The sequence below is a fragment of the Sarcophilus harrisii genome, chromosome 6, assembly GCF_902635505.1.
Source record: "Sarcophilus harrisii chromosome 6, mSarHar1.11, whole genome shotgun sequence".
In the NCBI taxonomy this organism is placed as follows: domain Eukaryota; kingdom Metazoa; phylum Chordata; class Mammalia; order Dasyuromorphia; family Dasyuridae; genus Sarcophilus; species Sarcophilus harrisii.
The window spans coordinates 164508358-164530977 of NC_045431.1; the positions used below are offsets into that span (position 1 = coordinate 164508358).

At 38.8% G+C, this 22620-nt stretch overlaps 1 protein-coding gene across 1 annotated transcript in view; it reads right to left on the reverse strand.

The window, feature by feature from the left end:
* Positions 1-10012: 10012 nt before the first annotated feature.
* Positions 10013-22620, reverse strand: part of SLC25A31 (solute carrier family 25 member 31) — a 36974-nt gene continuing 24366 nt past the window's right edge. The window contains exons 3-6 of the mRNA XM_031941819.1: positions 22182-22299; positions 20215-20369; positions 18947-19072; positions 10013-10598 (exon numbers count right to left, since the gene is read on the reverse strand). Of these exons, the coding sequence (XP_031797679.1) occupies positions 10401-10598; positions 18947-19072; positions 20215-20369; positions 22182-22299 (597 nt within the window). The 3' untranslated portion in view covers positions 10013-10400. The remainder of the gene's footprint in view (positions 10599-18946; positions 19073-20214; positions 20370-22181; positions 22300-22620) is intronic.

A 22620-nucleotide genomic window follows, 5' to 3' on the forward strand; every position in this document is an offset into this window, starting at 1 on the left:
TCCTCACCTACCTTAACTTCTCACTTTCTGAAAGCCTCTTGGTCAGTGTACTTCTTATCCCACACTACTTCAAAGCTTGAAACTGTGAAAGCCCAACTCTTCAGCATTTCTCACATCAGGAGAGAGTAGTGTCCTGAAAACCTAGAGAGAAGAGACTCTCCAAGAGAAGGTGACTGAGAGGTCAAGAAGAGGGAGGATAGAGAAAATGCCATTGGATTTGGCAACTTAGAGAAAAATGGTAACTTTGGAGAGGGGAGTTTCAGTTGAATCATGAGGTCAGAAGCCAGGTTTAGGAGAATTAAGAAAAGTGAGAGGAAAAGAAGTGGAGGCTCCAATTATAGATGGCCTCAAGCAATTTAGAAACAAAAGGAAAAGAAATGGGAAAAGGGTTATGGAAGATTGACTGGATCAAGTGAAGGGTTTTTATGGATGGTAGGGAGGAAAACAATCAGTAGATAGGGAGATAGTGAAGGTCAGTGAGAGAATAGATGATAAAGGGGGTAATTTTGCCTCCTCAAGAACGGGAGAAAAAGAGATGGAATGGGATTATTTGTGCTGGAAGAAGAGTTAGCTTTAGTAAGGCTTTAAGATCATCTCTTCATGTGAGGCCTTTGAGTGATGTGAGATGGAAGAGAAAAGAGGGAGCTTTCAGTGAATGGCTTCATTTTTTCCATAAAAGAGGAGGCATGTTTCTTGGAAGGAGGGAAGTCCGGAAGGCTTGAGGAAGAATGAACAGCATGCAGATCAGTGAAGCTGAATTAAAGAATCAAGGATATGAAGAATGGAAAAATAGACAATTGTTGGCTGTTTGTGAAGGGCTTCCCCTCCCACCTTTTAAAAAAATTAATATTTTATTTCCTCCCAATTATACATACAACAAATTTTAACTTTCATTTGAACATTTTTTTCTTGAGTTCCTATCACCAGTCATGTCTGTGGTGTTCACACCATCTGCTTCCTTTGTTCCAACCACATGCTACTAAAAAGGCTGGAAAAAAAAAATCATGACACTGTATAGATGGGGGTCCACTACAAATTCTTACTAACTAATCTCAGCTGCATCTTCATTGCAACATAATTGATTTCCTGTCCTTGTCATTGAAGCAGCTGGTTATTCCATACTCTCTCTTCTTTCTTGCTATTTTTCTTCCCCCTCTAGGCTAAGAACCATAACCCAGATTTCTCTGAAAAAACCTGAGGCCATTCTCTGAGAATCTTCTTTTCTTCTTTCCTACTTCACTCACACACCCTTGACATTAATCTCCTCTCCTTAATGACATGGCCTTTTCACTTATTATGGCCAATCTCTTATTGTTCTCTTGATCCCCATCCCTTAGTGTCCTCTCTAACTGATCACTCTCATCATGCCCATTCTCAAATTTTTTGTAGTTTTATGTCTAGAAAGACTTGGTGGTCCCTTGAAGGATAGTTCTGTGAAACTTTGTATGTATTGGGAAATGACTCCTGATTGGCTGAGAGACTTTTGGGTGAGAAAAAAGAAGTGACAGGAGGCAAGATGCAGACGATGAATGGCTAGGAGAGTCCCTGGAATCACAGATGTGTGAGGAAAAGCTGGCTCTTCACTATATCCATCAACTCTCAGTGCTTGCAATCTAGGGAACTGCTAATAGTAGTCGCATAAAATGAGATTATTTTTTCCTCAGGCGAGGTGAGATTTTATCTTCCTACCAACTGGCAGACTCTGTGTGACAACAACTTTGGAAATAGCCATAGAGATTCCCCACAGAGGCCTGCAAAACAGCCCTTTCACATACTCGGGGATTCTCAGATACAATTCAGTCTAGAGAAGTTTTCCCTCTCTAAAGTAGACACAGAAAGTGCCCAATCAGTCACATATTCAAGGAATAAGCAACCCCTTTAGAGAGAGCTTTCTTCCTGACTTTAGGGTCCAGTTTGTGATGCTACTTGTCTTGATGGAGACTTAGGAGGTCTGTAAAATAGCACAAGTATCCCTGGAGCACACACAAGACAGTAAATCCAGCCAGCTACATTGAGGGGCACTTAAATTATCAAGAGCAGTCAGGGAGGACAGTGGAAACAACAGGTCAGTTCTGCTGGAGCACCCTTGAAATTGAGTACACCCTGCTGGGGCCCTGTTGGGTAAGGGCACCCTAACCAGTCAGGCAAGTCTGGTGGGTTTTTCTGAGGTTCTTGTCTAACAGGACCAGGCATTAGGGAAGGGAACAGAATGGCCTGGACCTGGGCACTGGTGCTGATTCATGCTAGTAGGGGGAGGGAAGACTCCTGGGCATTTGGCAGCTAATTGATATTTAAACTTCCCAAGTTGGGAAAGGGGCTTTGGGACCATTATTGTTGCTTTTACTTGGATTGGGTGATTTAGGAGTTTTTTGTTTTTTCAGCCCCAGGACTTCTTCATTTATGGGGCTGGGAAGTTGCTGGAATCATTACACTTGATGACTTAATTCTCATGGGTGCATTAGCTTTTTTATACAGATGATTCGCAGATGTTCATATCCAGTCCTGGTCTCTCTCTTGAACTTTAGTCCTAGAACAGCAATTGAGGATTGAACCAGACTTCCTATAGGTATCAGAAATCCAATATAGCAGGAAGACCTGAGTTCAGATCCTTTCTCAGATGCTTATTAGCTTAGTACCTTGGGCAAACCATTTAATTTCTTTCAGGCTCATTTTCCTCATTTGTAAAATGAAGAATTTGGATCCCATGACACATAAGTCTTTTCTAATGATCTTAGCATCTCATATCCAAAACAGAATTTATATTTCCTCCAAATTCAGCAGTCCTTCCCCAACTAAGTCCATGATATTCATCATCCCAACTCATCCCACCTCAGTTCTTTTGTCCACTGCAAGTGTACCATTACTTGTCAAATATTGTTGTTTCCTTTCCTACAAGGTCTCTCAAGGCAAATATGAGTGTCTTTGCACTTGCTATTGTTATCACTCTTCGAATTCTTTCTCTCATCACTCCCTCACAGAAATTCTGGTTCTCTTTAAGACCCAACTCAAGATCCCTCACCTATGGAAGGCCACTCCTGCTCCTCCCAACTGTTGCAGCTTTCTTCATCAAAACTACCTGCCACATACTCTCTATGGCTCCTGTATTAATTAATTGATATATATGTTATCTCCCCTATTATCATGTAAGGTCCTTGAAGGGTCTCTGGCCCCCCCCCCCATTTATTTTTTTACCTTTTCTTTGTATCCTGATTTTTTTTAACTGCTTAATATATACTAAAAGCTTAAGGAATGCTTGCTGACTGGCTGAGTTGCATGATCTATTCTTGTAAGGAAAGTGTTTGCAGGAATGTGACTCACTTATCCTTTTAAATCCTAGCTCACTGTAGGGTGCCAAAAGGTCACTCTCAGTGGATATCTCCTTTAAATACTGTGCCTGGTACCTTGGCTGTCGCTGCTATTTTAAATTCAGTAGCTTCCCTAGAAAGCCCTTTTAACCACCATGCAATCAATATTCCAGCTCATTGCCTGCACTTTTGAGTTTAGCTGTGACCGACTTCCAGTGTCCTAATTCCAGGATTTTAGCCCTCCCTAATTCTTCTCCCCCCAATTTGTACTAATGCTCACTTGACACAAGTGGAGCTGATTACCCTAGGGGCTCAGTCAAGATGTATTTGCATCAATTTCCATTCAGTAAACAATGAATTGAGCATTTATAACAGGCTAGGGCCCATGCTTATTTGAGGCCTTGGGGAGGGGGGTAATGAAGGTAAATAAGATTGTTTCTCATCATACATTATCTATATGTTCATTAGATTTGGGACTCAGATCTCAGGTCTGTCACTAATGAGCTTCATGATCTTGGGCAAATCATAACTTCTCTGGACTTTGACTTCTTCATTTGCAAAATACAGAAGTTGAACCAAGTCTCTACTAATTATAAGTATGATTCCATATGCAAGGCATTGAGAAAAATAAAAATAGTCCTTGCCTTTGAGAAACTTACAGTTCTAGTAGGAGAGATGAATCACACAAATGTGACTCTTTTTTATTAAAATTACAAAATGCACTTATTAAAATGTTTTATAACATGATGCATATGTAACAGAAGTGTGTTCAAAGTCCATTTGCATGTGACTTTTTCTCATTTAAAGATTGATTTTTCAGTTCTCCCTGAAAGCTCAAGGGAAAAGAAATCCTGGTCTTATTTCTGGCTTCCAGCTTTGAGAGAGAAGACATGTGATTCCAGTCTCTCCTCAGGTCCCTGAAGGCAAAGAAAGACTGAGAAGAAGCCAATGTGCAGCAGAGTCAGCACTTCAAACATGGCCCTAGTATACTGTAAATGTTCAATTAAGTGGAAACTGATACAACTGGAGAGGGAGAGTTATGGCTGAGGGCTGAGGTTTCCCCCAAACTCAGGCTGTTTTGACACAGCAGGACCACAGTGGGAGATGACTGATTGGCTATATGCTAAAGGTGTCTTAACCTTACTTTCTGTCTAATGGATGCCGTTAGCACTCTGGTGAATCCTAGGGACCCTTTCTTGGAATGTTTTTTAAATGCATAAGATAAGATTACAAAGAAAAACAATTATAGTGAATATCAGAATATCATTTTAAAAATTCAAATAAATAAGTTAAAAAACCCCAGGTAAAGAACCTGTATCTTATAATAGCTGACACACATGTGTGGTTTTTAATTTGGGAAGGAGTTTGGCATACTTTTCTTTTTTCATTATTAAAGTTTTCTTTTTCCCTTAAACATATGCATGGATAATTTTCAACATTCATCCTTGCAAAACCTTATGGTCCAAATTTTTCCCTTCTTTCCCCCATCCCTTCGCTAGACAGCAAGTAATCCAATATATATTAAACACATGCAATTCTTTTATACATATTACCACAATTATCATGTTGCACAAGAAAAATCAGATGAAAAAGGAACAAAATGAGAAAGAAAACAAAATGCAAGCAAACTAACAAAAGAGAATGTTATGTTGTGATCCACACTCAGTTCCCACAGCTCTCTCTGTAGGTGCAGATGGCTCTTTTCATCACAAGATCATTGGAACTGGTCTGAATCACCTCATTGTAGAAGAGAGCCACGTCCATTAGAATTGATCATCGTATAGTCTTGTTGCTATGTACAATGATCTCCTGGTTCTTCTCACTTCACTCAGCATCAGTTCCTGTCTCTCCAGGCCTCTCTGAAAGCATTCTGCTGGTCATTTCTTATAGAACAATATTTTTTAAGTAATATACCATAATTTATTCACATTCCCCACCTGATGGGCAGCCCCTCAGTTTTCAGTTTCTTACCACTATAAAGAGGGCTGCCACAAACATTTTTGCACATGTGGGTTCCTTTCCCTCCTTAAGATTTCTTTGGGATATAAGCCCAGTAGTAACACTGCTGAGTCAAAAGGTATGAATAGTTTGATAACCTTTTGAGCATATTCCAAATTGTTCTCCAGAATGGCTGGATCTGTTACAACTCCATGAACAATGAAGCAGTGTCTCAGGTTTCCCACATCTTCTCCAACATCTGTCATTATCTTTTCCTGTCATCTTAGCCTGAGAGTGTACTGGTATCTCAGAGTTGTCTTAATTTGCATTTATTTCTCTGATCAATTGATTTAGAACACCTTTTCATATGATTAGAAATGGTTTTAATTTCATCTGAAAATTGTCTATTCATATTCATTGACCATTTATCAATTGGAGACCGGCTTGAATTCTTATAAATTTGAGTCAATTCTCTCTATATAGAAATGAGGCCTTTATCAGAACCCTTGAATGTAAAAATTTTCCCCCAGTTTATTGCTTTCCTTCTAATTTTGTCTGCATTGGTTTTGTTTGTATAAAAATTTTTTAAGTTAATATAATCAAAATTATCCATTTTGCATTCCATAGTGTACTCTAGTTCTTCTTTGGCCACAAATTCCTTCCTTCTCCACTGATCTGGGAGGTAAACTATCCTTTGTTTTCCTAATTTGTTTATAATATCATTATGTCTAAATCATGAACCCATTTCAACCTTATCTTGGTATAAGGTGTTAGGTATGGATCCATACCTAGTTTCTGCCATACTAGGTTCCACTTTTCCCAGCATTTTGTCAGATAGTGAGTTCTTATCTCAAAAGTTGGGGTCTTGGCTTTGTTGAACACTAGATTGCTATAGTTATTGCCTATTTTATCCTGTGAACCTAACCTATTCCACTGATTACCTAGTCTATTTCTTAGCTTTATAATATAGTTTTGGATCAGGCACAAATAGGCATTTTTAAAAATTAATTCCCTTTAAATTCTTGACCTTTTGTTCTTTCAGATGAACTTTTTTTTTTCCTTTGGCATACTTTTATCACCCAACCTTCTCCTCCTAAACTTTTCCAGCACCCCTTTGTTGTCTCCTTTCATTAGAATGTAAGCTTATTGAGGGCAGGGCTGTTTTGTTTGTATTTGTATCTCCACCACTTGACACATCCTCTGGCACGTAATAAGTGCTTAATCAATGCTTTATCTAGACTCAAGGGAACTCATACAATAACCAAGAGTCAGAAATAAAGGATTTTTTTGAGAGGGGAACAGAAAGATAAATGATAAAGATCCTGTATCCAATTTTAATATAATCAGAATAATTCCTTGGGCACCCCTTGACCATCTAATATTGGAAGATAAAAGGAATTATAGAATCATTGACTCTTAAAGAGTTTGAGAAGACCTGAAAACTACAGACTATGAAAGTGAATCCTAGAGAAGTGAGCTAACTTGGTCAGAGCTCAAGCCTGGTTCTTTTGATTTTTGTTTTAAAATTTTTTTTTCTTTTGATAATAGCCTTTTATTTTGAAAACACATGCAAAGATAGTTTTCAACATTCACCCTTGTACAATTTTGTGTTCCAAATTTTCCTCCTTCCCTTTCCCCACCGCTCCCTTAAAGGAGCAATCCAATATATATTAAACATGTGCAATTCTTCTAAACATATTTCCACATTTATCATGCTGTACAAGAAAAATCAGATCAAAAAAGGAAAAAATGAGAAAAAAAGGCAAGTAAACAACAACAAAAAGGTGAAAATACTATGTTATGAAGTCTCCATAGCTTTCTCTCTCTGGATGCAGATGGCTCTCTCCACCATCTCATTGGATTTGGCCTGAATCACCTCACTGCTGAAAAGTCATGTCCATCACAGTTGATCATCACATAATCTTCTTGTTGCTGTGTACAAGCCTGGGTCTCTTATTAAGTTTGTGATCTTTGCTTTGTAGCTAGCCTTGCAAAAACATAACTTCCACAAAAGCAGCAAGGGACTTTCCAGAGAGCCATGCTTGTGGAAGATCTGGATTCCTCTTGTAAATAACCATCCATGAATTTTAAATTACTCAACATTTAGATCATAGATTGCTGAGGTTCAAATGAGATAATGTGTGAGAAATTGAAATATAAACCACATAAGCTATTGCTCGGTGTTTAAGATATCCATGAAACCGAAAAAGAACTAGGAATTAGATTTTGAATTTTGCTGCAGCATTATGGATAGAGGGACAGGGCAGGGTCTTTGAAGGAGACACCTTGGCCCAGATTTGAAATGGGGTTACGTAAAATTTCTTGGATGAAATGGGGTTGTGAGTGTTTAAGTTTAATAAGTCCTGGTATAAAGGTTTCCTTTCTCCTGCATTCCCTGCTCCCCTCTCCAATAGGTGTGTAGGAACCTTTCATCACCATCCCTGTTACCTCTGCTTTATTGCCCCATTCTTTATTCAGCCTTTTTAGGGGTTATATTGAAGCTTCTGCTGTGTTCCAGCTTTGGGGGCACTGACAGAAAACCTCTACTAATTCACACTCAGGTCCCACAACCCAAACCTTCACACAAAGACCCTCTTCAGATAACTATGCAAACCTTGGATCGAATTGATCTGTGTTGTACTAAGTTATCTCCACCGCAGTTCAACTGGGACCTTTCCCTTGTCAGCTTTCTTTTAGGATTCTAAATGGCAATTCCTATCACTGGCCAGGATTATATAAATGACTAGGAACTACGTCTCGGATCTTCAAAAAGGAGGGCCAAGACTGAAGCCGCTGACTCAGGAAGGGCAGCTCCACTTTATTCAGAAGTTAGATCTGATATCAATTGATCAGTCAATTCTGTTACATTAGTTTTATTTGACTGAATGAAGCTGACCCAAGATTAGCAGCACAGATGAACACTTTAAAAGGTAAAACTATGAACAGAACATTGTTATAAATTAAAGTCATTGAAAATAACAAAACCAGTAAGGCTGCAATGGGGCACCCAGGAGGTTCCACGAGCTAAGGACTACTGGGAAGATTGCTGTGAGAAGGCGTCTTCCCCAAGCTCCCCACTTCCCAGAGGCAGACCTTGGATACAGCCATGCTTCTGTCCTTCTCCTTTCTTGGAGAGCTCTCCAGCAAACAGGCAGCAAGGTGCCAGGGAGGAGATGCTCCAAGATAAAGCCCTTGGCTCACCCCCCCGCCCCCCCCAAGGGGCTCTCTGTTCTTTGCCCCTTTTTGACCCTATTAGATTAGAGAGGAGGTCAGAAGGGCTCTTTCAGACTACTTCCTTGGGGATTCCTCATCCCAATGAAATCGCAAGTCCAGTCCCCAGCCATGAATATTTTCATCATGACTGTTCCTTCTGATTTCTGTCTTGGGTCGGTTTTGACCTAATTGTTTCCCACTGTCCTTGTACTGTCCATCTGGTAGCATGACTTCCTTGGTAACCATTGTCAGTCACACAAATGCTTGGTAAACATCAAGAAATTTGTATTATCATTACATGTGCAAAAATCTTAGGGGAAAAAAAGCGTCTGGCGCAAAAGTGAATTTCTTTCACCTATCTTTTAGTCTAGTTCAACAAGGTCATCCTCTGTCTTAATTCTTACCAAGTCCTCAGTCACCGAATGGTATTGCTTCAGACAAAATGAGTTTAGAATGGTGCATCCTGCGCCATTGCCAGTTTTGACCTTCGTCTTGCCACTGGCCTGAGGTGACCAGAGAAGTGAGGCTGATAACTTTAGGCAGTTCTAGCTCACTTAAATCCAGTTTACTCACAAAACCCTGCTCTCAAGAACAAAGGGTCAATGACAAAAATGGTGGCTTGCTCTGGCAGTAGTCATGGCTCCTGGGAAACCCCTTTTGTCTTCCTGGGATTTGGCTTCCTCGTCTGTGGCATCTATAGTGACTCTTCTCTGACCTTTATCTGGCTTTTAACTCGGAGGCTAAATGTTATTTTGCATTGTTTCTCTCTGCTCATAATTGCACTTGTTTACAATGAAACTCATTTTCCACATTTCTGCCCATCCAAAGTTTATTTTTCTGTATCTTATTACCTCTGCTTTAGCATCTGTCATACAATCTCTGAGGGATCTCATTTGTCCTTGCATTTTGTTTCTTGCTTTAAAAGCACTTCCCTTATAATCAAATATTTTCTCAACTTGACATGATGTAATCCAACCTCACAATTTTGGAGATGAAGAAAAGGCCTCTAGGGAGGACTGGGTCCAGGGCCACAGTTCTTTGGTCTTTTGTTTTTGCGACATGCCATGCTGCCTCATAGCTTTTTAAAAGTTAGCAAATCAAAAACTGATTTATAATTGTTTTAAACTTTACTGTTAATCAATAAATAAAGTACAGAAACTCAGTGTCCCAAGATGTATAACACAGCAACAAGACTCTTAAAGGCGACAGACTAAGAGACAAGCCTTAGGAGTCCTCAAACTTTTCAAATAGGGGGCGAGTTCACTGTCCCTCAGGCTGTTGGAGGGCCGAACTATAGTAAAAACAAAAACTTTGTTTTGTGGGCCTTTAAATAAAGAAACTTCATAGTCCTGGGTGAGGGGGATAAATGTCCTCAGCTGCTGCATCTGGCCCATGGGCCATAGTTTGAGGACCCCTGCTTTAGAGCTTCTGAAGCCAGAGAACTGAGAGGTTTGCCTTCAAAGTGATTCTTGGACTTCATTAAACTCTTGATGCTTTATTTAAGGGATAAATAAAGAAAGCTTGGATAAACAGAGCTAAATGATGACATTGTTGGATGAACTTTTAAAGAAATGTTTAATCAGAATATAAGATTTTATATGATTGTGAAGGACATGTTAAAAGAACATCAAATTTGAAAGGAAAATAATACCACTGATCAGATTCTAAACATACATTTTAATTTTTTATAATAAAAATAAAATATTTTATATTGATAGAAACAGCAATATACCACTGGTGGGGAAAATGCAAAATGTTTCATGAGAGCAAAGAAGCACATAACTATCTGACTGACAGTATTTAAATCCTTGTAAATAGTCAGAGCTTTATTACAGAATTAGCAATTTGAGAAAATACTGATATATGTAATAACAAGCTAACAATTATACAAATGATAGTTCTATAATGTATACATAACACAAGGAAGCTCTGTACTTGTGCCTATTATTCTGATGAACTGCTTCCAATGTCAATATTGAACAGCTCTTTGATTTTATCATACAAGACCAGCACTAAAGCACCACCAGTGCCTCTCAGGACATTGGAGAAGGCTCCACGGAAGAAAGCCTTTGGACCCTCATGCTGGTAGATCTTCATGAAGCAGTCAATAGTCCCCTGGTATTGGCGCTCAATCTCACCACTCTGCAGCAAAATAAAGACTGATCAACATTTTTTTGTCAAAACTTAAAATCTATCTCAAAACATTATCTGTGTAGTAACAAACACTGGCTACAAGAATTATTTGGTTTTCAGTAAGTCATGTTAAAAATATAATACATATTTTTCTTTCTAAAATATCATTTAATTGAAGTTGTTTGTCTCACATGCAATTCAAACTTTTAAGGGGAATCAGTATCTATTCTTTCCTGTTACCAAGTTATGCCCTTCTGTAGAGAGTTTCAGATGCCTATATTATCCCAGTCTTGAAAAAAACAAGCAGAAACAAAGTAAGTTTGAACCAAGCTCCATTTGGATTCATCCTGCTGCTGTTCCCGAGTATGGAGATCTGACATTTAAATACTCTATGCCTTACCTCCTAAGTGAACCAAGAACCTACAGCACAAAAAGGCCAAGATGTATCTGTTTCTTCCCATTCCAAAGAGGAAACTACATGGAACTGGGGCTAGATAGTTCTATATGAACAGTTGGTCAAGGCCTTCAGAGCCAGTATTTTGGGAATGAGATGGATTTAGTTTTAGGGGTAACTATTATTGCCTCTCTAAGCCTGAAGGGAGGTGAATGGATGTTGAGCTTCTAAAAGTTATTTTTGAGTATAGAATTCCAGTGGAGACCTCCAAACAAAGCCCACTCACTGGCACATTGCTGATTGTCATCTGATAATGATTCAAATAAAAAAAAAATAAAAAAAAAGAGCAGCTTGGTGGCAGTCTAGACAGATAAGTGGGGCCTGACACCAGGAAGACTCATTTTTATTAGTTCACATCTGGCCTCAGACACTAGTTGTGTGATCTTGGGTAAGCCACTTTACCCTTTGCCTCAGTGGAGAAGGAAATATCAAAGTACCCCATTATCTTGCCAAGAAAACCCCAAATGGTAGAGTGAAGAGCCGGAGGTGACTGAGGTTCCAGCTGCACGTTTCAGCACTTTTGGTACCATCCTAGTCACACTAATGTCCTTTCCCTCAGCCTCCTCAGTTGTTGTTTCTTTCTCCTGCTGCCATCTCTCTATTCCCAGGCTTTCTCCCCTGCATTATATAAAGTCTTCTCAGTGTTCTCCCTCCTTCCCCTCTCCCCTTTGCTAAAATGCTCCCCTCTCAACACACAAGTCTGATCCCCTGCTCAAAATGATGAGGGGGACCCCAAAACTCTCAGAAAACTCCTTTAAGGAGAAAGTTTCCTTGAATTCTGGCCTCTGTAAAAGACCCCATCCAAAGGAAATAGGACAAATAGCTTCATTCTGTTATCTAGTGGGGCTAGTTGAGTCTGGAGCTGGAAATTCTAACTCCATTGAACTGGACATTAGTAGAGAAACATTCATTCAATTCCAAGATTTTCTCCAATTCCAGCTCAAACTACACCCAGCTCCCATCAAGAGCTGCTAGCCAAGACTTCTATTATAAAATGAGCCAACTTGGGGCTCAGTCCTTGCAGAGGACCTAACATGCCAAGGAACCTGTGTCTCCCTGGTATAGCAGCAACTTCTGCCCACAGAAATGATATTCTCTTTCAGTGTTACCCTCTCTTTATCTTTCTCACTTATTTCCCTTACAAGACTTTATATATATATAACTCTGTTGGGATTTCTCTGCTAGAAACTTTACTTCTCTGTCAGGACCTTGCCACCAAGGAATTCAGTCTTTCTATTCATGCATAGCAAAGGCTGACTTCCCAATGTCAATAATAAACTTCATTTACCAGTCTAGCTTTTCAGGTTCATAAATTCCTTTACGAAGGACCTCTGTGACACCAGAAGAGGTTCCCACAACTCCCTACCCTGTGCCAAATCCTAGGGGGAATCTAGGGGAGCCTAAGGGAGCCAAGCTTCTTCATTTGGTTCCTTGAACCCCAAACTTGCCACTAACCTCATCATTTTGGTTCCCTGACTGGGAACCCCAAAATTTAGGCCTCATCAAGAAGCCCTGAGTGGCTCCCCCAATTCTTTAGTCAATCAACACAAATCCCTCGGCTCCAACTTTCCCAGCCTTCTCTTCTCTTTTGCACCCCACATTCCTCTCAGCCCTTGACTGTGTCCTCCTTTTAGCTCTGAACACCTGGGCAGGCCCCATAACACCCCCTGTTCCCGGAATGAATTTCCTATTAATCCAGACTTCATGAAGTCTGTGCTGATCTTTCACAGATGAATGCCATTTCCCCTTCCTCACAATGGTCCTTTTAGTTTACCTGTACTGCTCTCACACATTAATCTAAACAGTGTGGTGTCCAGAAGACCAGAATGTAAAGCAGATAAATACAAGATACTTTTTGCTTTATGTAAGTGGGTTGGACCCTCCATTGATCCTCCCATAAAAAGTGAATTTTCCCACAGCTGTGGGGAAGAGAGGGTGTCAGGAATAGAGAGATGGGCTGGGGGGGGGGTTTAGAAGGCTGAGGCAGAGAAGTAAGAACAAGAGGAGCAACAAGCAGGGGGAAGACGGTGGGGCTGCACATGCGGGAGGGGGGTTTCTCTGTGGAGCTCTCAAGCCAAGTTCCCCAGTTAGCCTTGAACAGCCTTGTTTTCACCTGGAGGAGAAAAGTGTGGGAGGAAGCCAAACAAACAATAAGGGGCAGGAACTGGGGGAAAAGCACAGTACTGTACATTATAGTAAAGTTAACAGAAGATTGATTTTGGGGGGACAATTTGATTTCTTTCAGAATTCTTTCCCTAAACTTGAATTTGCATAATGTGAATTTATATAAAGTGAGAACTTTCGGTAATATAAATCAAAATGTGGCATTTAGTAGCTGGGTGACTCCTGAACCTGTTTGTTCATTTATAAAATCACCATTATAATATTCTTTGTACTATCTTATAGGATGTGTCTCCTAAGAGTAAAACTCCTTGAGGGCAGGTATTTTCATTGCTTTTGTCTTTGTAATCCCAATAGTTAATCTAGCTTGTTGAAATGAAATTGAAGATGTAGTCTCTGAGTCCAGAAGCCAAAGACCTGGAGCTTTCTCCACTCTCCCTTAGGGTAGGCTCTTCTTTTTATCAGCAGGCCAAACCCCTGATGTTACTCTTTACTTCTTTGCCTTCTTCACTGGCTAGTACAGGATCAAGCTTGAGCCTTTTGTGTTCCTCATAAAGCTTCTTTCCCATCCAGGCAGCCATTATTCCCCCCATTTCAGGCTGCTCAGCTTGTCTCTGCCTCTGAACACTGTCCTACCTACTGCCTGTTTGTATTCTGGTCACATTGTGACTTGGGGAGTGGATATTTCCATGTAGATCACAATTCTCACCTTTTTATTCTGGTACTTTTTGTTCATTAATGTCCCACAGAAATTTCACTGAGGCCCTCCTCACATTTTTTAATATATTAGGGGCATCAGCATAGGATCCTGCAATGTTCTTCTCTAAAATATAATGTTCTCTGGGAACAGGTTTCTTGGGGGGCTTCTGGAAGCAGCCTTAGTTTCAACTCAAAAGTAATAATCACCTCAACTGCAGCCAGGAGTTAAAGTCCAAATCCTTTATTGTCTCTTCCAAAATATTATCTCTTTCACTTGGGGCTCGGCTAGTTTTCTGGAGGTCTTCCAGATCTTGGTTTCAGTGTTCTCCATAAGACAGCCTGCCACCACTTCTCTGTCTCCCTTTGTTCTGCCCAACTGCTGTCTCTGGCTTGTGAATCTCCTGGAGTCAATCCTGGTTGAGGCTCCTAGCTTATATATGCTCTCTTAATCTAGAGAACTATTAAGCACTCTGCTAAACAACCACTGTCTCTATCAATTCCACTGACTTAGCACTTTGTAAGAATTCTAACATCTCCCGCTTTCTTCTGATTTAGAACATAGGTGGTCATGACCTCCCTGACTTCTCAAGGAGGTGAGAACCCCTAAAAAGAAGGTGATCACACCTTCCCTGACTGCTCAAAAAAGGAGAGAAAACACCATAAAAAGGAGGTGATCATGCCCTCTCTGATATCCAGGAAGGGAAATGAAAACACCAAAAGAAATGGGAAATTAAATCAGATTAGTGGGTTTCTGAAGGGGCTCACTCTTAAAACAGGTATACATAAATCCATCAATATGGGAGGTATTACACATAATTATATAAATTACATAAGCACATAGTAACACAGGCTAGTAGTGATATAACAAATAATATGAATCAACATGAGGAATTATACATGTCCATAAGTCCTAGAAATAGTCCAAAAGGAATCTATTGTCCATTAGTTCATGTGCCAGGAATCCAATAATTCCAGCAAGCTTTGAAGTCCTGCAATAGTCTCATCAATAACTTTTCATCTCAAGGAATCCAATGATTCCTGCTGGTTTTCAAGTCCTGCAACAGTCTCATTATCAGCCATGCTCTTTCAGTGTCAGATGTTTTAGTTCTTTGTTTTGAGGTTTTTCTTTTTTTCTATCTCTCTCCAGATGCTCATTGCCACCCATCTGTTTCCTTCTCCATCTGTAGGAATACAAGAAAACCCTCTCTCCCAGGCATTTAACCTATCTAGTCCCTTCTATTTATCACTTTTGGGATTTCTCCTCATTACCTAGCAATTATATTGAAGCTGTTTGCACTGGACACTGCCCTGTTGGTTTAAAAAGCCTGTATTCTCCCCCATTGTAATCCCTTTCTGCCATCTGATTGCTTTTTGGCTGATAGATCACAGCAGAGTCCTGAACTTCTCTGGGTGTAAACTCAGCTGCCATCACGCTCCATCTGTCTTTTGTATATCTTGGAGCTGGGCCCTGCCTCTCATTTCCCTGGGTCAATCTACATTCTGAGGCCCAGTGGAAGCCCTTATGGCATTTTTGATGTAGGGTTTTGGGTTTTCTCTCAGCTTGTCCTCTCACTCTATCTCTATATCTACACTGGGCTTTCAGATGTTCTAGTTTTCCACACTGAAAACACCGACAATTTTTGTGAAGGTTTTTCCAGGGGCAGCCTTAGTCTCAGTTGAAATAAATAATTACTCCAAAATCGAAGCCAGCTGGTAAAAATGCAAACGTTTATTTCTCCTTCCAAATTAGGCCGGTTAGTTGAGGCCTATCTCTCTGCCTGGCTCCAAGAGATCTTGCAGCTTTGTCCCTGGGTTCTGCCTTTGCTTTCTTCAGCCTCCAGCTAGCACCAAGTTGGAAGATTCAATGGATCTCTCTTGCGTCGAAAATAGGGCTTGTAGGCTTTCTTCCAGAGTCTCTCTCTCCTAAGTCCCACAAGAAGAACTAAGCCCAAGCTTCAAAAGCTCCCTATATATGTGATCTCCCAAAGGTTAACTAACTCCACCTTCTGGAGGGAGAGGGATTCTGGGTTATCTCCCAGAGTGCTCTCTGGCCCCAAGGGAGGTGTGAATTCGGACTAAGCCCTACTAAGCCCTGCATCCTCCCACACGTGTGAACTCCATTGAGTACTTAGATACTTATGAGCTCTCTAAAGGTGTGAACACAAGCATTGTTCAATCAATTCCACTTAGTACCTTGTTTCAAGTTCTGGCCCAAAATAACTCTTTCTAAGATTAAATTAACTTCAATGGCTTAACAGTTTGTAAAAGATTTCAACAAATTTTCTCTAGAAGTTCCTTGCCAAGAGGGACCCTGTCTTCCCATGTTCATCATAGTCTGGGTATAATAAGCATTTGTGCCCACTGTGGCACAGCATCTTATGATCTCCTCTAAAGGAACATCTTTGTATAGTCCCCATATAATTCTTCTGCAAACCTCATTAACATTTTCCTTAGCCAGTTGTCTTATCATTATCTCTATATCTACACTGGGCTCTCAGATGTTCTAGTTTTCCACACTGAAAACACTGACAATTTTCTCTAGAAGTTCCTTGCCAAGAGGGACCCTGTCTTGCCATGTTCATCATAGTCTGGGTATAACAAGTACTTGTTCCCACTGTGGCACAGCATCTTATGATCTCCTCTAAAGGAACATCTTTGTGTAGTCCCTATATAATTCTTCTGTAAACCTCATTAGCATTTTCCTTAGCCAGTTGTCTTATCATAATTTTTGTAGCTGCATTTTCTCCAATTTTCTCTTCTTGTGACAGTTGTCTGCAGATGTCCCACAAAATCTGCAATGATTCATTGGGACCTTGTTCTATTTTTGTGAAGGCTTTATCTCCACCTTTCTCTGGGAGAGAATCCCAAGCTTTTGTTGCAGCAGCAGCGATCTGTTCGTAAGCTGTTGTGGGGTAATTAATCTGTTCTGAATTCTCTCCATACTGACCTTCACCTGCTAGTTGGTCAAAAGTGATTTGTACATTAACTCCTGTTTGTCTATTGCATCTGGCTTGAATCCTACATAATTCATGCTACTCCAAAAGCCACAACAAGTTTTGTTCAGGTTCTAAACATGTCCTTGCTATGGATTTCCAATCACTGGGGGTTAGGATTTCATGTAGCCCCATAAAGAGTGCAACCTTTATTCAAATCCTTAATTTTTTCCAAATCAAAAAGAGTGTATCTTCTCCTTTGTTGACCTGAAGAGTCAAGCTGTTCAATCACAGGGCACGCATTTATTTTTAAATCAGATATATCATGTTCTCTCTTAGCCTTGACCAATGCCTTTTGTAATCTTGTCATAGGTTGCTTAATAGGTGGTTCTGTTTGTGTCACTGCTCCTTCCCCTCTTCCTTCTTCTTCCACCCATGAAGGGTTAATTGAGGGAGGTAGGTTAGGGGATGGGAAATGATTTAATTTTTCCTGCTGTGAAGTAGCACACTCAAAATTGTACTTAACTTTATTCTTATCTGATTCTTCATCCTTTTCACCTAGTTTAGTTGGATTCTCCCTCTCCTGCTCTTTTGTCTTTTTCCTTATTCTAACACTTATATAATTTCTTAAAGCCAGTTGTATTAAATTATATGTATTAAGTGTGTCTTTGAAAATCGAGTCAGGTCCATTTTCACTGTAGAATTGACATAGTTGCTCTCCTACTAATTTCCACTCCTCTAGATCCAATTCTTTTTCCTTAGAGAACCAAGGAGGTGTGTACTATACAGTTTCTAAAAGATCAATGATCTGCTCCCATATTATAATTAAACCATGGCTTTTCATAAGTCTGACAATGCTCTCTACACATTTTCCTTGAAGAGAAACAGAAGGCTGTTTTTTAAACATCTGACCCATTTTAGCTGAAATACTATTTTAGCCCTTTAACAAAGTTTCCTTGTTGTACTCACCCTAATTTCTGGGTTACAGATGAAGGTTCTTGGTCCCATGTTCAGGTGCCAAAATGCAATGTTCTTCTCTAAAATATAATGTTCTCTGGGAGCAGGTTTCTTGGGGGGCTTCTTGGAAGCAGCCTTAGTTTCAGCTCAAAGTAATAATCATCTCAACTGCAGCCAGGAGTTAAAGTCCAAATCCTTTATTGTCTCTTCCAAAATCTTATCTCTTTCACTTGGGGCTTGGCTAGTTTTCTGGAGGCCTTCCAGATCTTGGTTTCAGTGTTCTCCACAAGACAGCCTGCCACCACTTTTCTGTCTTCCTTCGTTCTGCCCAACTGCTATTTCTGGCTTGTGAATCTCCTCGATTGAATCCTGGCTTGTGAATCTCCCAGAGTCAATCCTGGTTGAAGCTCCTAGCTTTTATATTTCTCTTAAAGGTGTGAATCTTGTGGAACTGTAGTAAGTACTAAGTACATCTAGAGAACTGTTAAGCACCCTGCTAAACAACCATTGTCTCTATTAATTGCACTGACTTAGCACCTTGTAAGAAGTCTAACAGGATCCCCGTTTATTCTCTCAGTGCATGTCTAGCCCGCCATCTTTACGATCCGACATGTCCTGATAGATAGTTTTTACCCCACGCTCAAGTACAAGTCATTGCTGGGAATATGCTATATCTATTTACGGACCGCGTGCCATGCCATTTGGGTCATTTGTAATTGTGCTTCTTCCTTCTAAGGCACCCTGGGCTTGGCTTCCAAGGACCTGAATTCAGGTCACCTTCTGTAACCAGGAGGGAGTCACTTCTAAGCTTCATCAACAAAGTGAAGAAAACAATGTTTGCATCACCTAAACTGGAGGGTTGAGTCAAGTGCCTTGTAAATCTTAATATACTCTATAGGTGTGAGTTAACAGTAATTTTACAAGACCAGAGACTGTTTCTTTTTTTTTTTTTTTTTTTTTGGTCTTAGATGAACAACACTTTCCTGCTCTCAATCCATCTACTATGGCTAAGTAAAACTTCTCTTACATTAACAGATTACAAATGCCTTGTTTTGGTTCAGTTTTGGACCTAAACTACTAGGAAACTATCCTGAGTCAAGCCTACCTGATTAGTGTGTACTGTAGTGTGTATAACATTTAAGAATGTCTCATTTGTTTAAATTCTTGACAACCACAAAAATAAAGTCAAATACCTGCATCATCATACGCCTCCTGACTGTGTCAAAGGGATAAGACAGTATTCCAGAGCAAGTAGTCACCACTTGAGCAATAAAAAATGACACAAGGAATGGGGTTTCCTTTGGATTTGGCAATAAGCCCTAATGAAAAAAGAAGGCTATATTTAGTGATTGTGTAATTTTTGAAATATCCTAAGTTGCATATCAAAGGACAAAATATTATAAAATATATAGGTAAAAAAGACTTAACTCATATGAATTATTGAAACTGTGAACCTTATAAATCAAGAGAGAAAACAATAGGAGTTTGGAGGCCAGGGCAATTTGGGTACACATTTGTCCTTGGTGAAGAGTGGCCCCGAGTTTGCTCACAGTTTGAATGGCGCTTGGATCCAGATGTAGCAGGAGTCAATTTTCAGGGAGCCGTTGCCATCACTATCATCAAAAGCAAAGCTCTGAGATGACACATAGTAGGCCCATGCAAACAGAGGCCAGATTCCCCCGTGCCCATGGGACAGGGAGCAGAGTCAGGAAAACCTGAGACCAAATCAAGTCTCAGACACTGACTTGTTGTGGGAGCCTGAGCAACTGACTTCACTTCTATATGCCTTGGTTTCCTCATCTGCAAAAGGGGGATCATTATAGCATTTAGCTCCTAAGGTTCTTGTGAGGATAAAATAAAATAATATTTATAAAGAGCTTTGCAAACTTTTTTTGCCTGTACATACTAATAAAGAAAACAATGCTAATTAATAAATACATTCCTGGCTTAACGCAATGCATTAAAAAGCCAAAATAAACAGGTCCAAATCACATAAAAAACAAATCAATTAATTTTAACTATGCAAAGAGAGGATAGATAGCATGGACAAAATAAACAATGAGATAAAATGGAGGGAAAAAAACTTCTTTGCAAACAGCTTCCTCTACACTTGATTTATTCTGATAAATACAAGCCTTTGGAGATGAAGTTAGGAAAGGAAAACAAGAGAACATGAACTTAAAATATATTGCATTTTTCTTTTCTTTTTTCTTTTTTGGTTAAACATTTACAAATTACCTTTCATCTGGTTTGAATCTCACTCAAAAACTCTGCCACCTTGATTTAGAGCAACTTGAAAATGTCAGTGAACCACTTTCACCCTCAAGTGGCTTTTGGTATACACTGTTTTGTCTCATTGCAGCATTTATTGTTATTCTAACCAAACAGACCAATGAAAGTTCTTAAATTTAAGCCAATTTATAAAAACGAAATTTACTTCAGAAAAAAAAGAGAAAATTACCTTAATTGTGTCATAAGACCCAAAATAAGAGGCTCGATACACAATGATACCCTGCACCGAAACACCAAACCCTTGGTATAAGCCAGTGATACCATCAGATTTTGCTATCTTGATAATGCAGTCACCTAAACCTTTGAATTGTCGTTCTTCAAGACCTAAAAAGAAATATATTTCCAATTAAGCAACACATAATCTGTAGTAAGAATAAGGAAAATGTTTTTTTAATCTCAATCTATGTTGTAAAAGTTAACATCTTTAATTTTAAAACTACAACTTAATAAGCAATTTAATGAATAAAGAAAATGAAAGGATTAATCTAAAATTTCTAACAGTACACTTAAATTATTTTTATTTAAAATATTAATATGTAATAAAATACAATCTAAATTAAGGGGCTTTAATTTTAGATAGGAGAATCAAAAAATTAATCTATTCTCTAACAAAGTACAGTGTTATATAGTACACATTCAGGAGTCACTGAATGGGAAGTCTATTCTTGACTTCAAAGAAGGAGTTCACCTAAGTCTATTCACAAATTAAACAAAAGTAATGGAATCACAGAACTAGAGCTGGAAGGGATCTTAGGAGTAGCAAGCTAATCTAATTTTTTTTTTTTTACAGATTAACAAAAAAACTTTTTAACAGATAAGAAAAATGGGAGATGAAGGGGTGGTATCAGGGAGGCTAAGTGACTTGTCTAAGGTCATCCAAGTCAGCAAAGTCAGAAGAGGACTATGAACCCAGATCCCCGGACTCCAGAGTCAAATACTACCACATTGTACTACAAGTGCAAATAAATACAAATGAGCAAAAGCCTCTGCTCACTATGGATATCTTTTTGGTTAAATTAGAGATACCTGACATACAAATCACTGTACCAAAAACCCAAAATGGATTATTACAAAACAAACCCAGAAGTATACTTCACTTTCTGAAAGCAGGAAAACCTTAACAAAAAGGTTTCAGTAGAATTTGGGGAACCCATTTATTTATCAGTTCTACTATTTAAAAGGTAAGAAACTTTACTTCCTAAATATACATTTACCACAAAAATTGTATAAAATAGTCATTAATACACGTTAGAACTATCCCCCAACATCTGTTAATTACAAAGGGGATTTAATTTTTATATGACTTTTTTACTAAACAAAGAACATATTAAAATTAGTAAGTTCAATTCTCTTTAAGAGGCTTTAATGTTTATATTTTAAAGAATATCCTAAAATTTATCCAAATACTATTTATTTGAGGTCAAAATTTAAAAATTGTTTACTTGGATATTGACTTTCTGCCAAACTCATTCCTTCATACAGTCATATAATATTTGCAAGTCAAAATATAGGAAACCAAATTGGAATGAGGATTTATGGCTTAATATATTGGAAATTCAGAGAATTTTTAAGATGTTTATAAAAGCACTATACTTTGTTGATGCTAAAAATGGAAAACTTTCATAATGGGTATTTTAATTACTAAATATTAGCTTAACTGGAATATAATTCTAATTCTATCTGAAATATATTATTTTACTTATGTATTTGTATGTGTATATATATGTCACATAAAAAATCAACTGAATTAATGTTTTAATATATTCTATAAGTATATCTGACCTTTACTGAGAATTCTATTCCCTAATAAAGGCTTGCTTTTCATATGGCTACTGGCTTCACAAGACAGAGTTGGAACATCAAAACAATGTTAAGCCTGGCAAAATGGTACCTTCAGTAATCTTTATTTGGTTCATAGTCAACGTACTTTTTAAAGGGAAAAAAAAGTCATCAAGTTATGTGGTGATATACCAATAGCTCCTCATAGGCAAATCAGTTAAGTAAAAAGTTGAGAAGTGAAATGTCAAGAAATACATGTAATTCTACTTCTACTGCAATTCTTGTATACCTGTAATACTCTTCCGCCTACCAACACTCCCCTCCCTCCCTCAACTGCTATTTTCCAAAATATCTTACCTTTTCCAATATCAGCCCCTAATCGAGTTCGAGCAAAATCTAATGGATAGACTACACATAGGGACGTTGCCCCAGCAGCTCCACCTGAAGCTAGGTTAGCCAAAAACCACCTCCAGAACTGAAATATATATTAATAATAAACATTAAAACAAGCATTGAGAAAATTATTAAAGTGTTTATGTATATGTACTTAAAGTAGATTCATAAAATAACCAATTTTAACAATTCTAATTTTTCACATAAATGATATGAGAAGTACTGATAATAACAACAATAATTATGATAATATTTATCCAGAACTTTATGGTTCACAAAGTGCTGTACATGTTATCTCCTTTGGTCTTCTTAACATTTTTGTGATTCATTTACAGAGTAGTAAAAGAACTGGTGCCAGAGTTTAGACTTTCCTTATTTCCAGATCTATGTTAATGACATCATA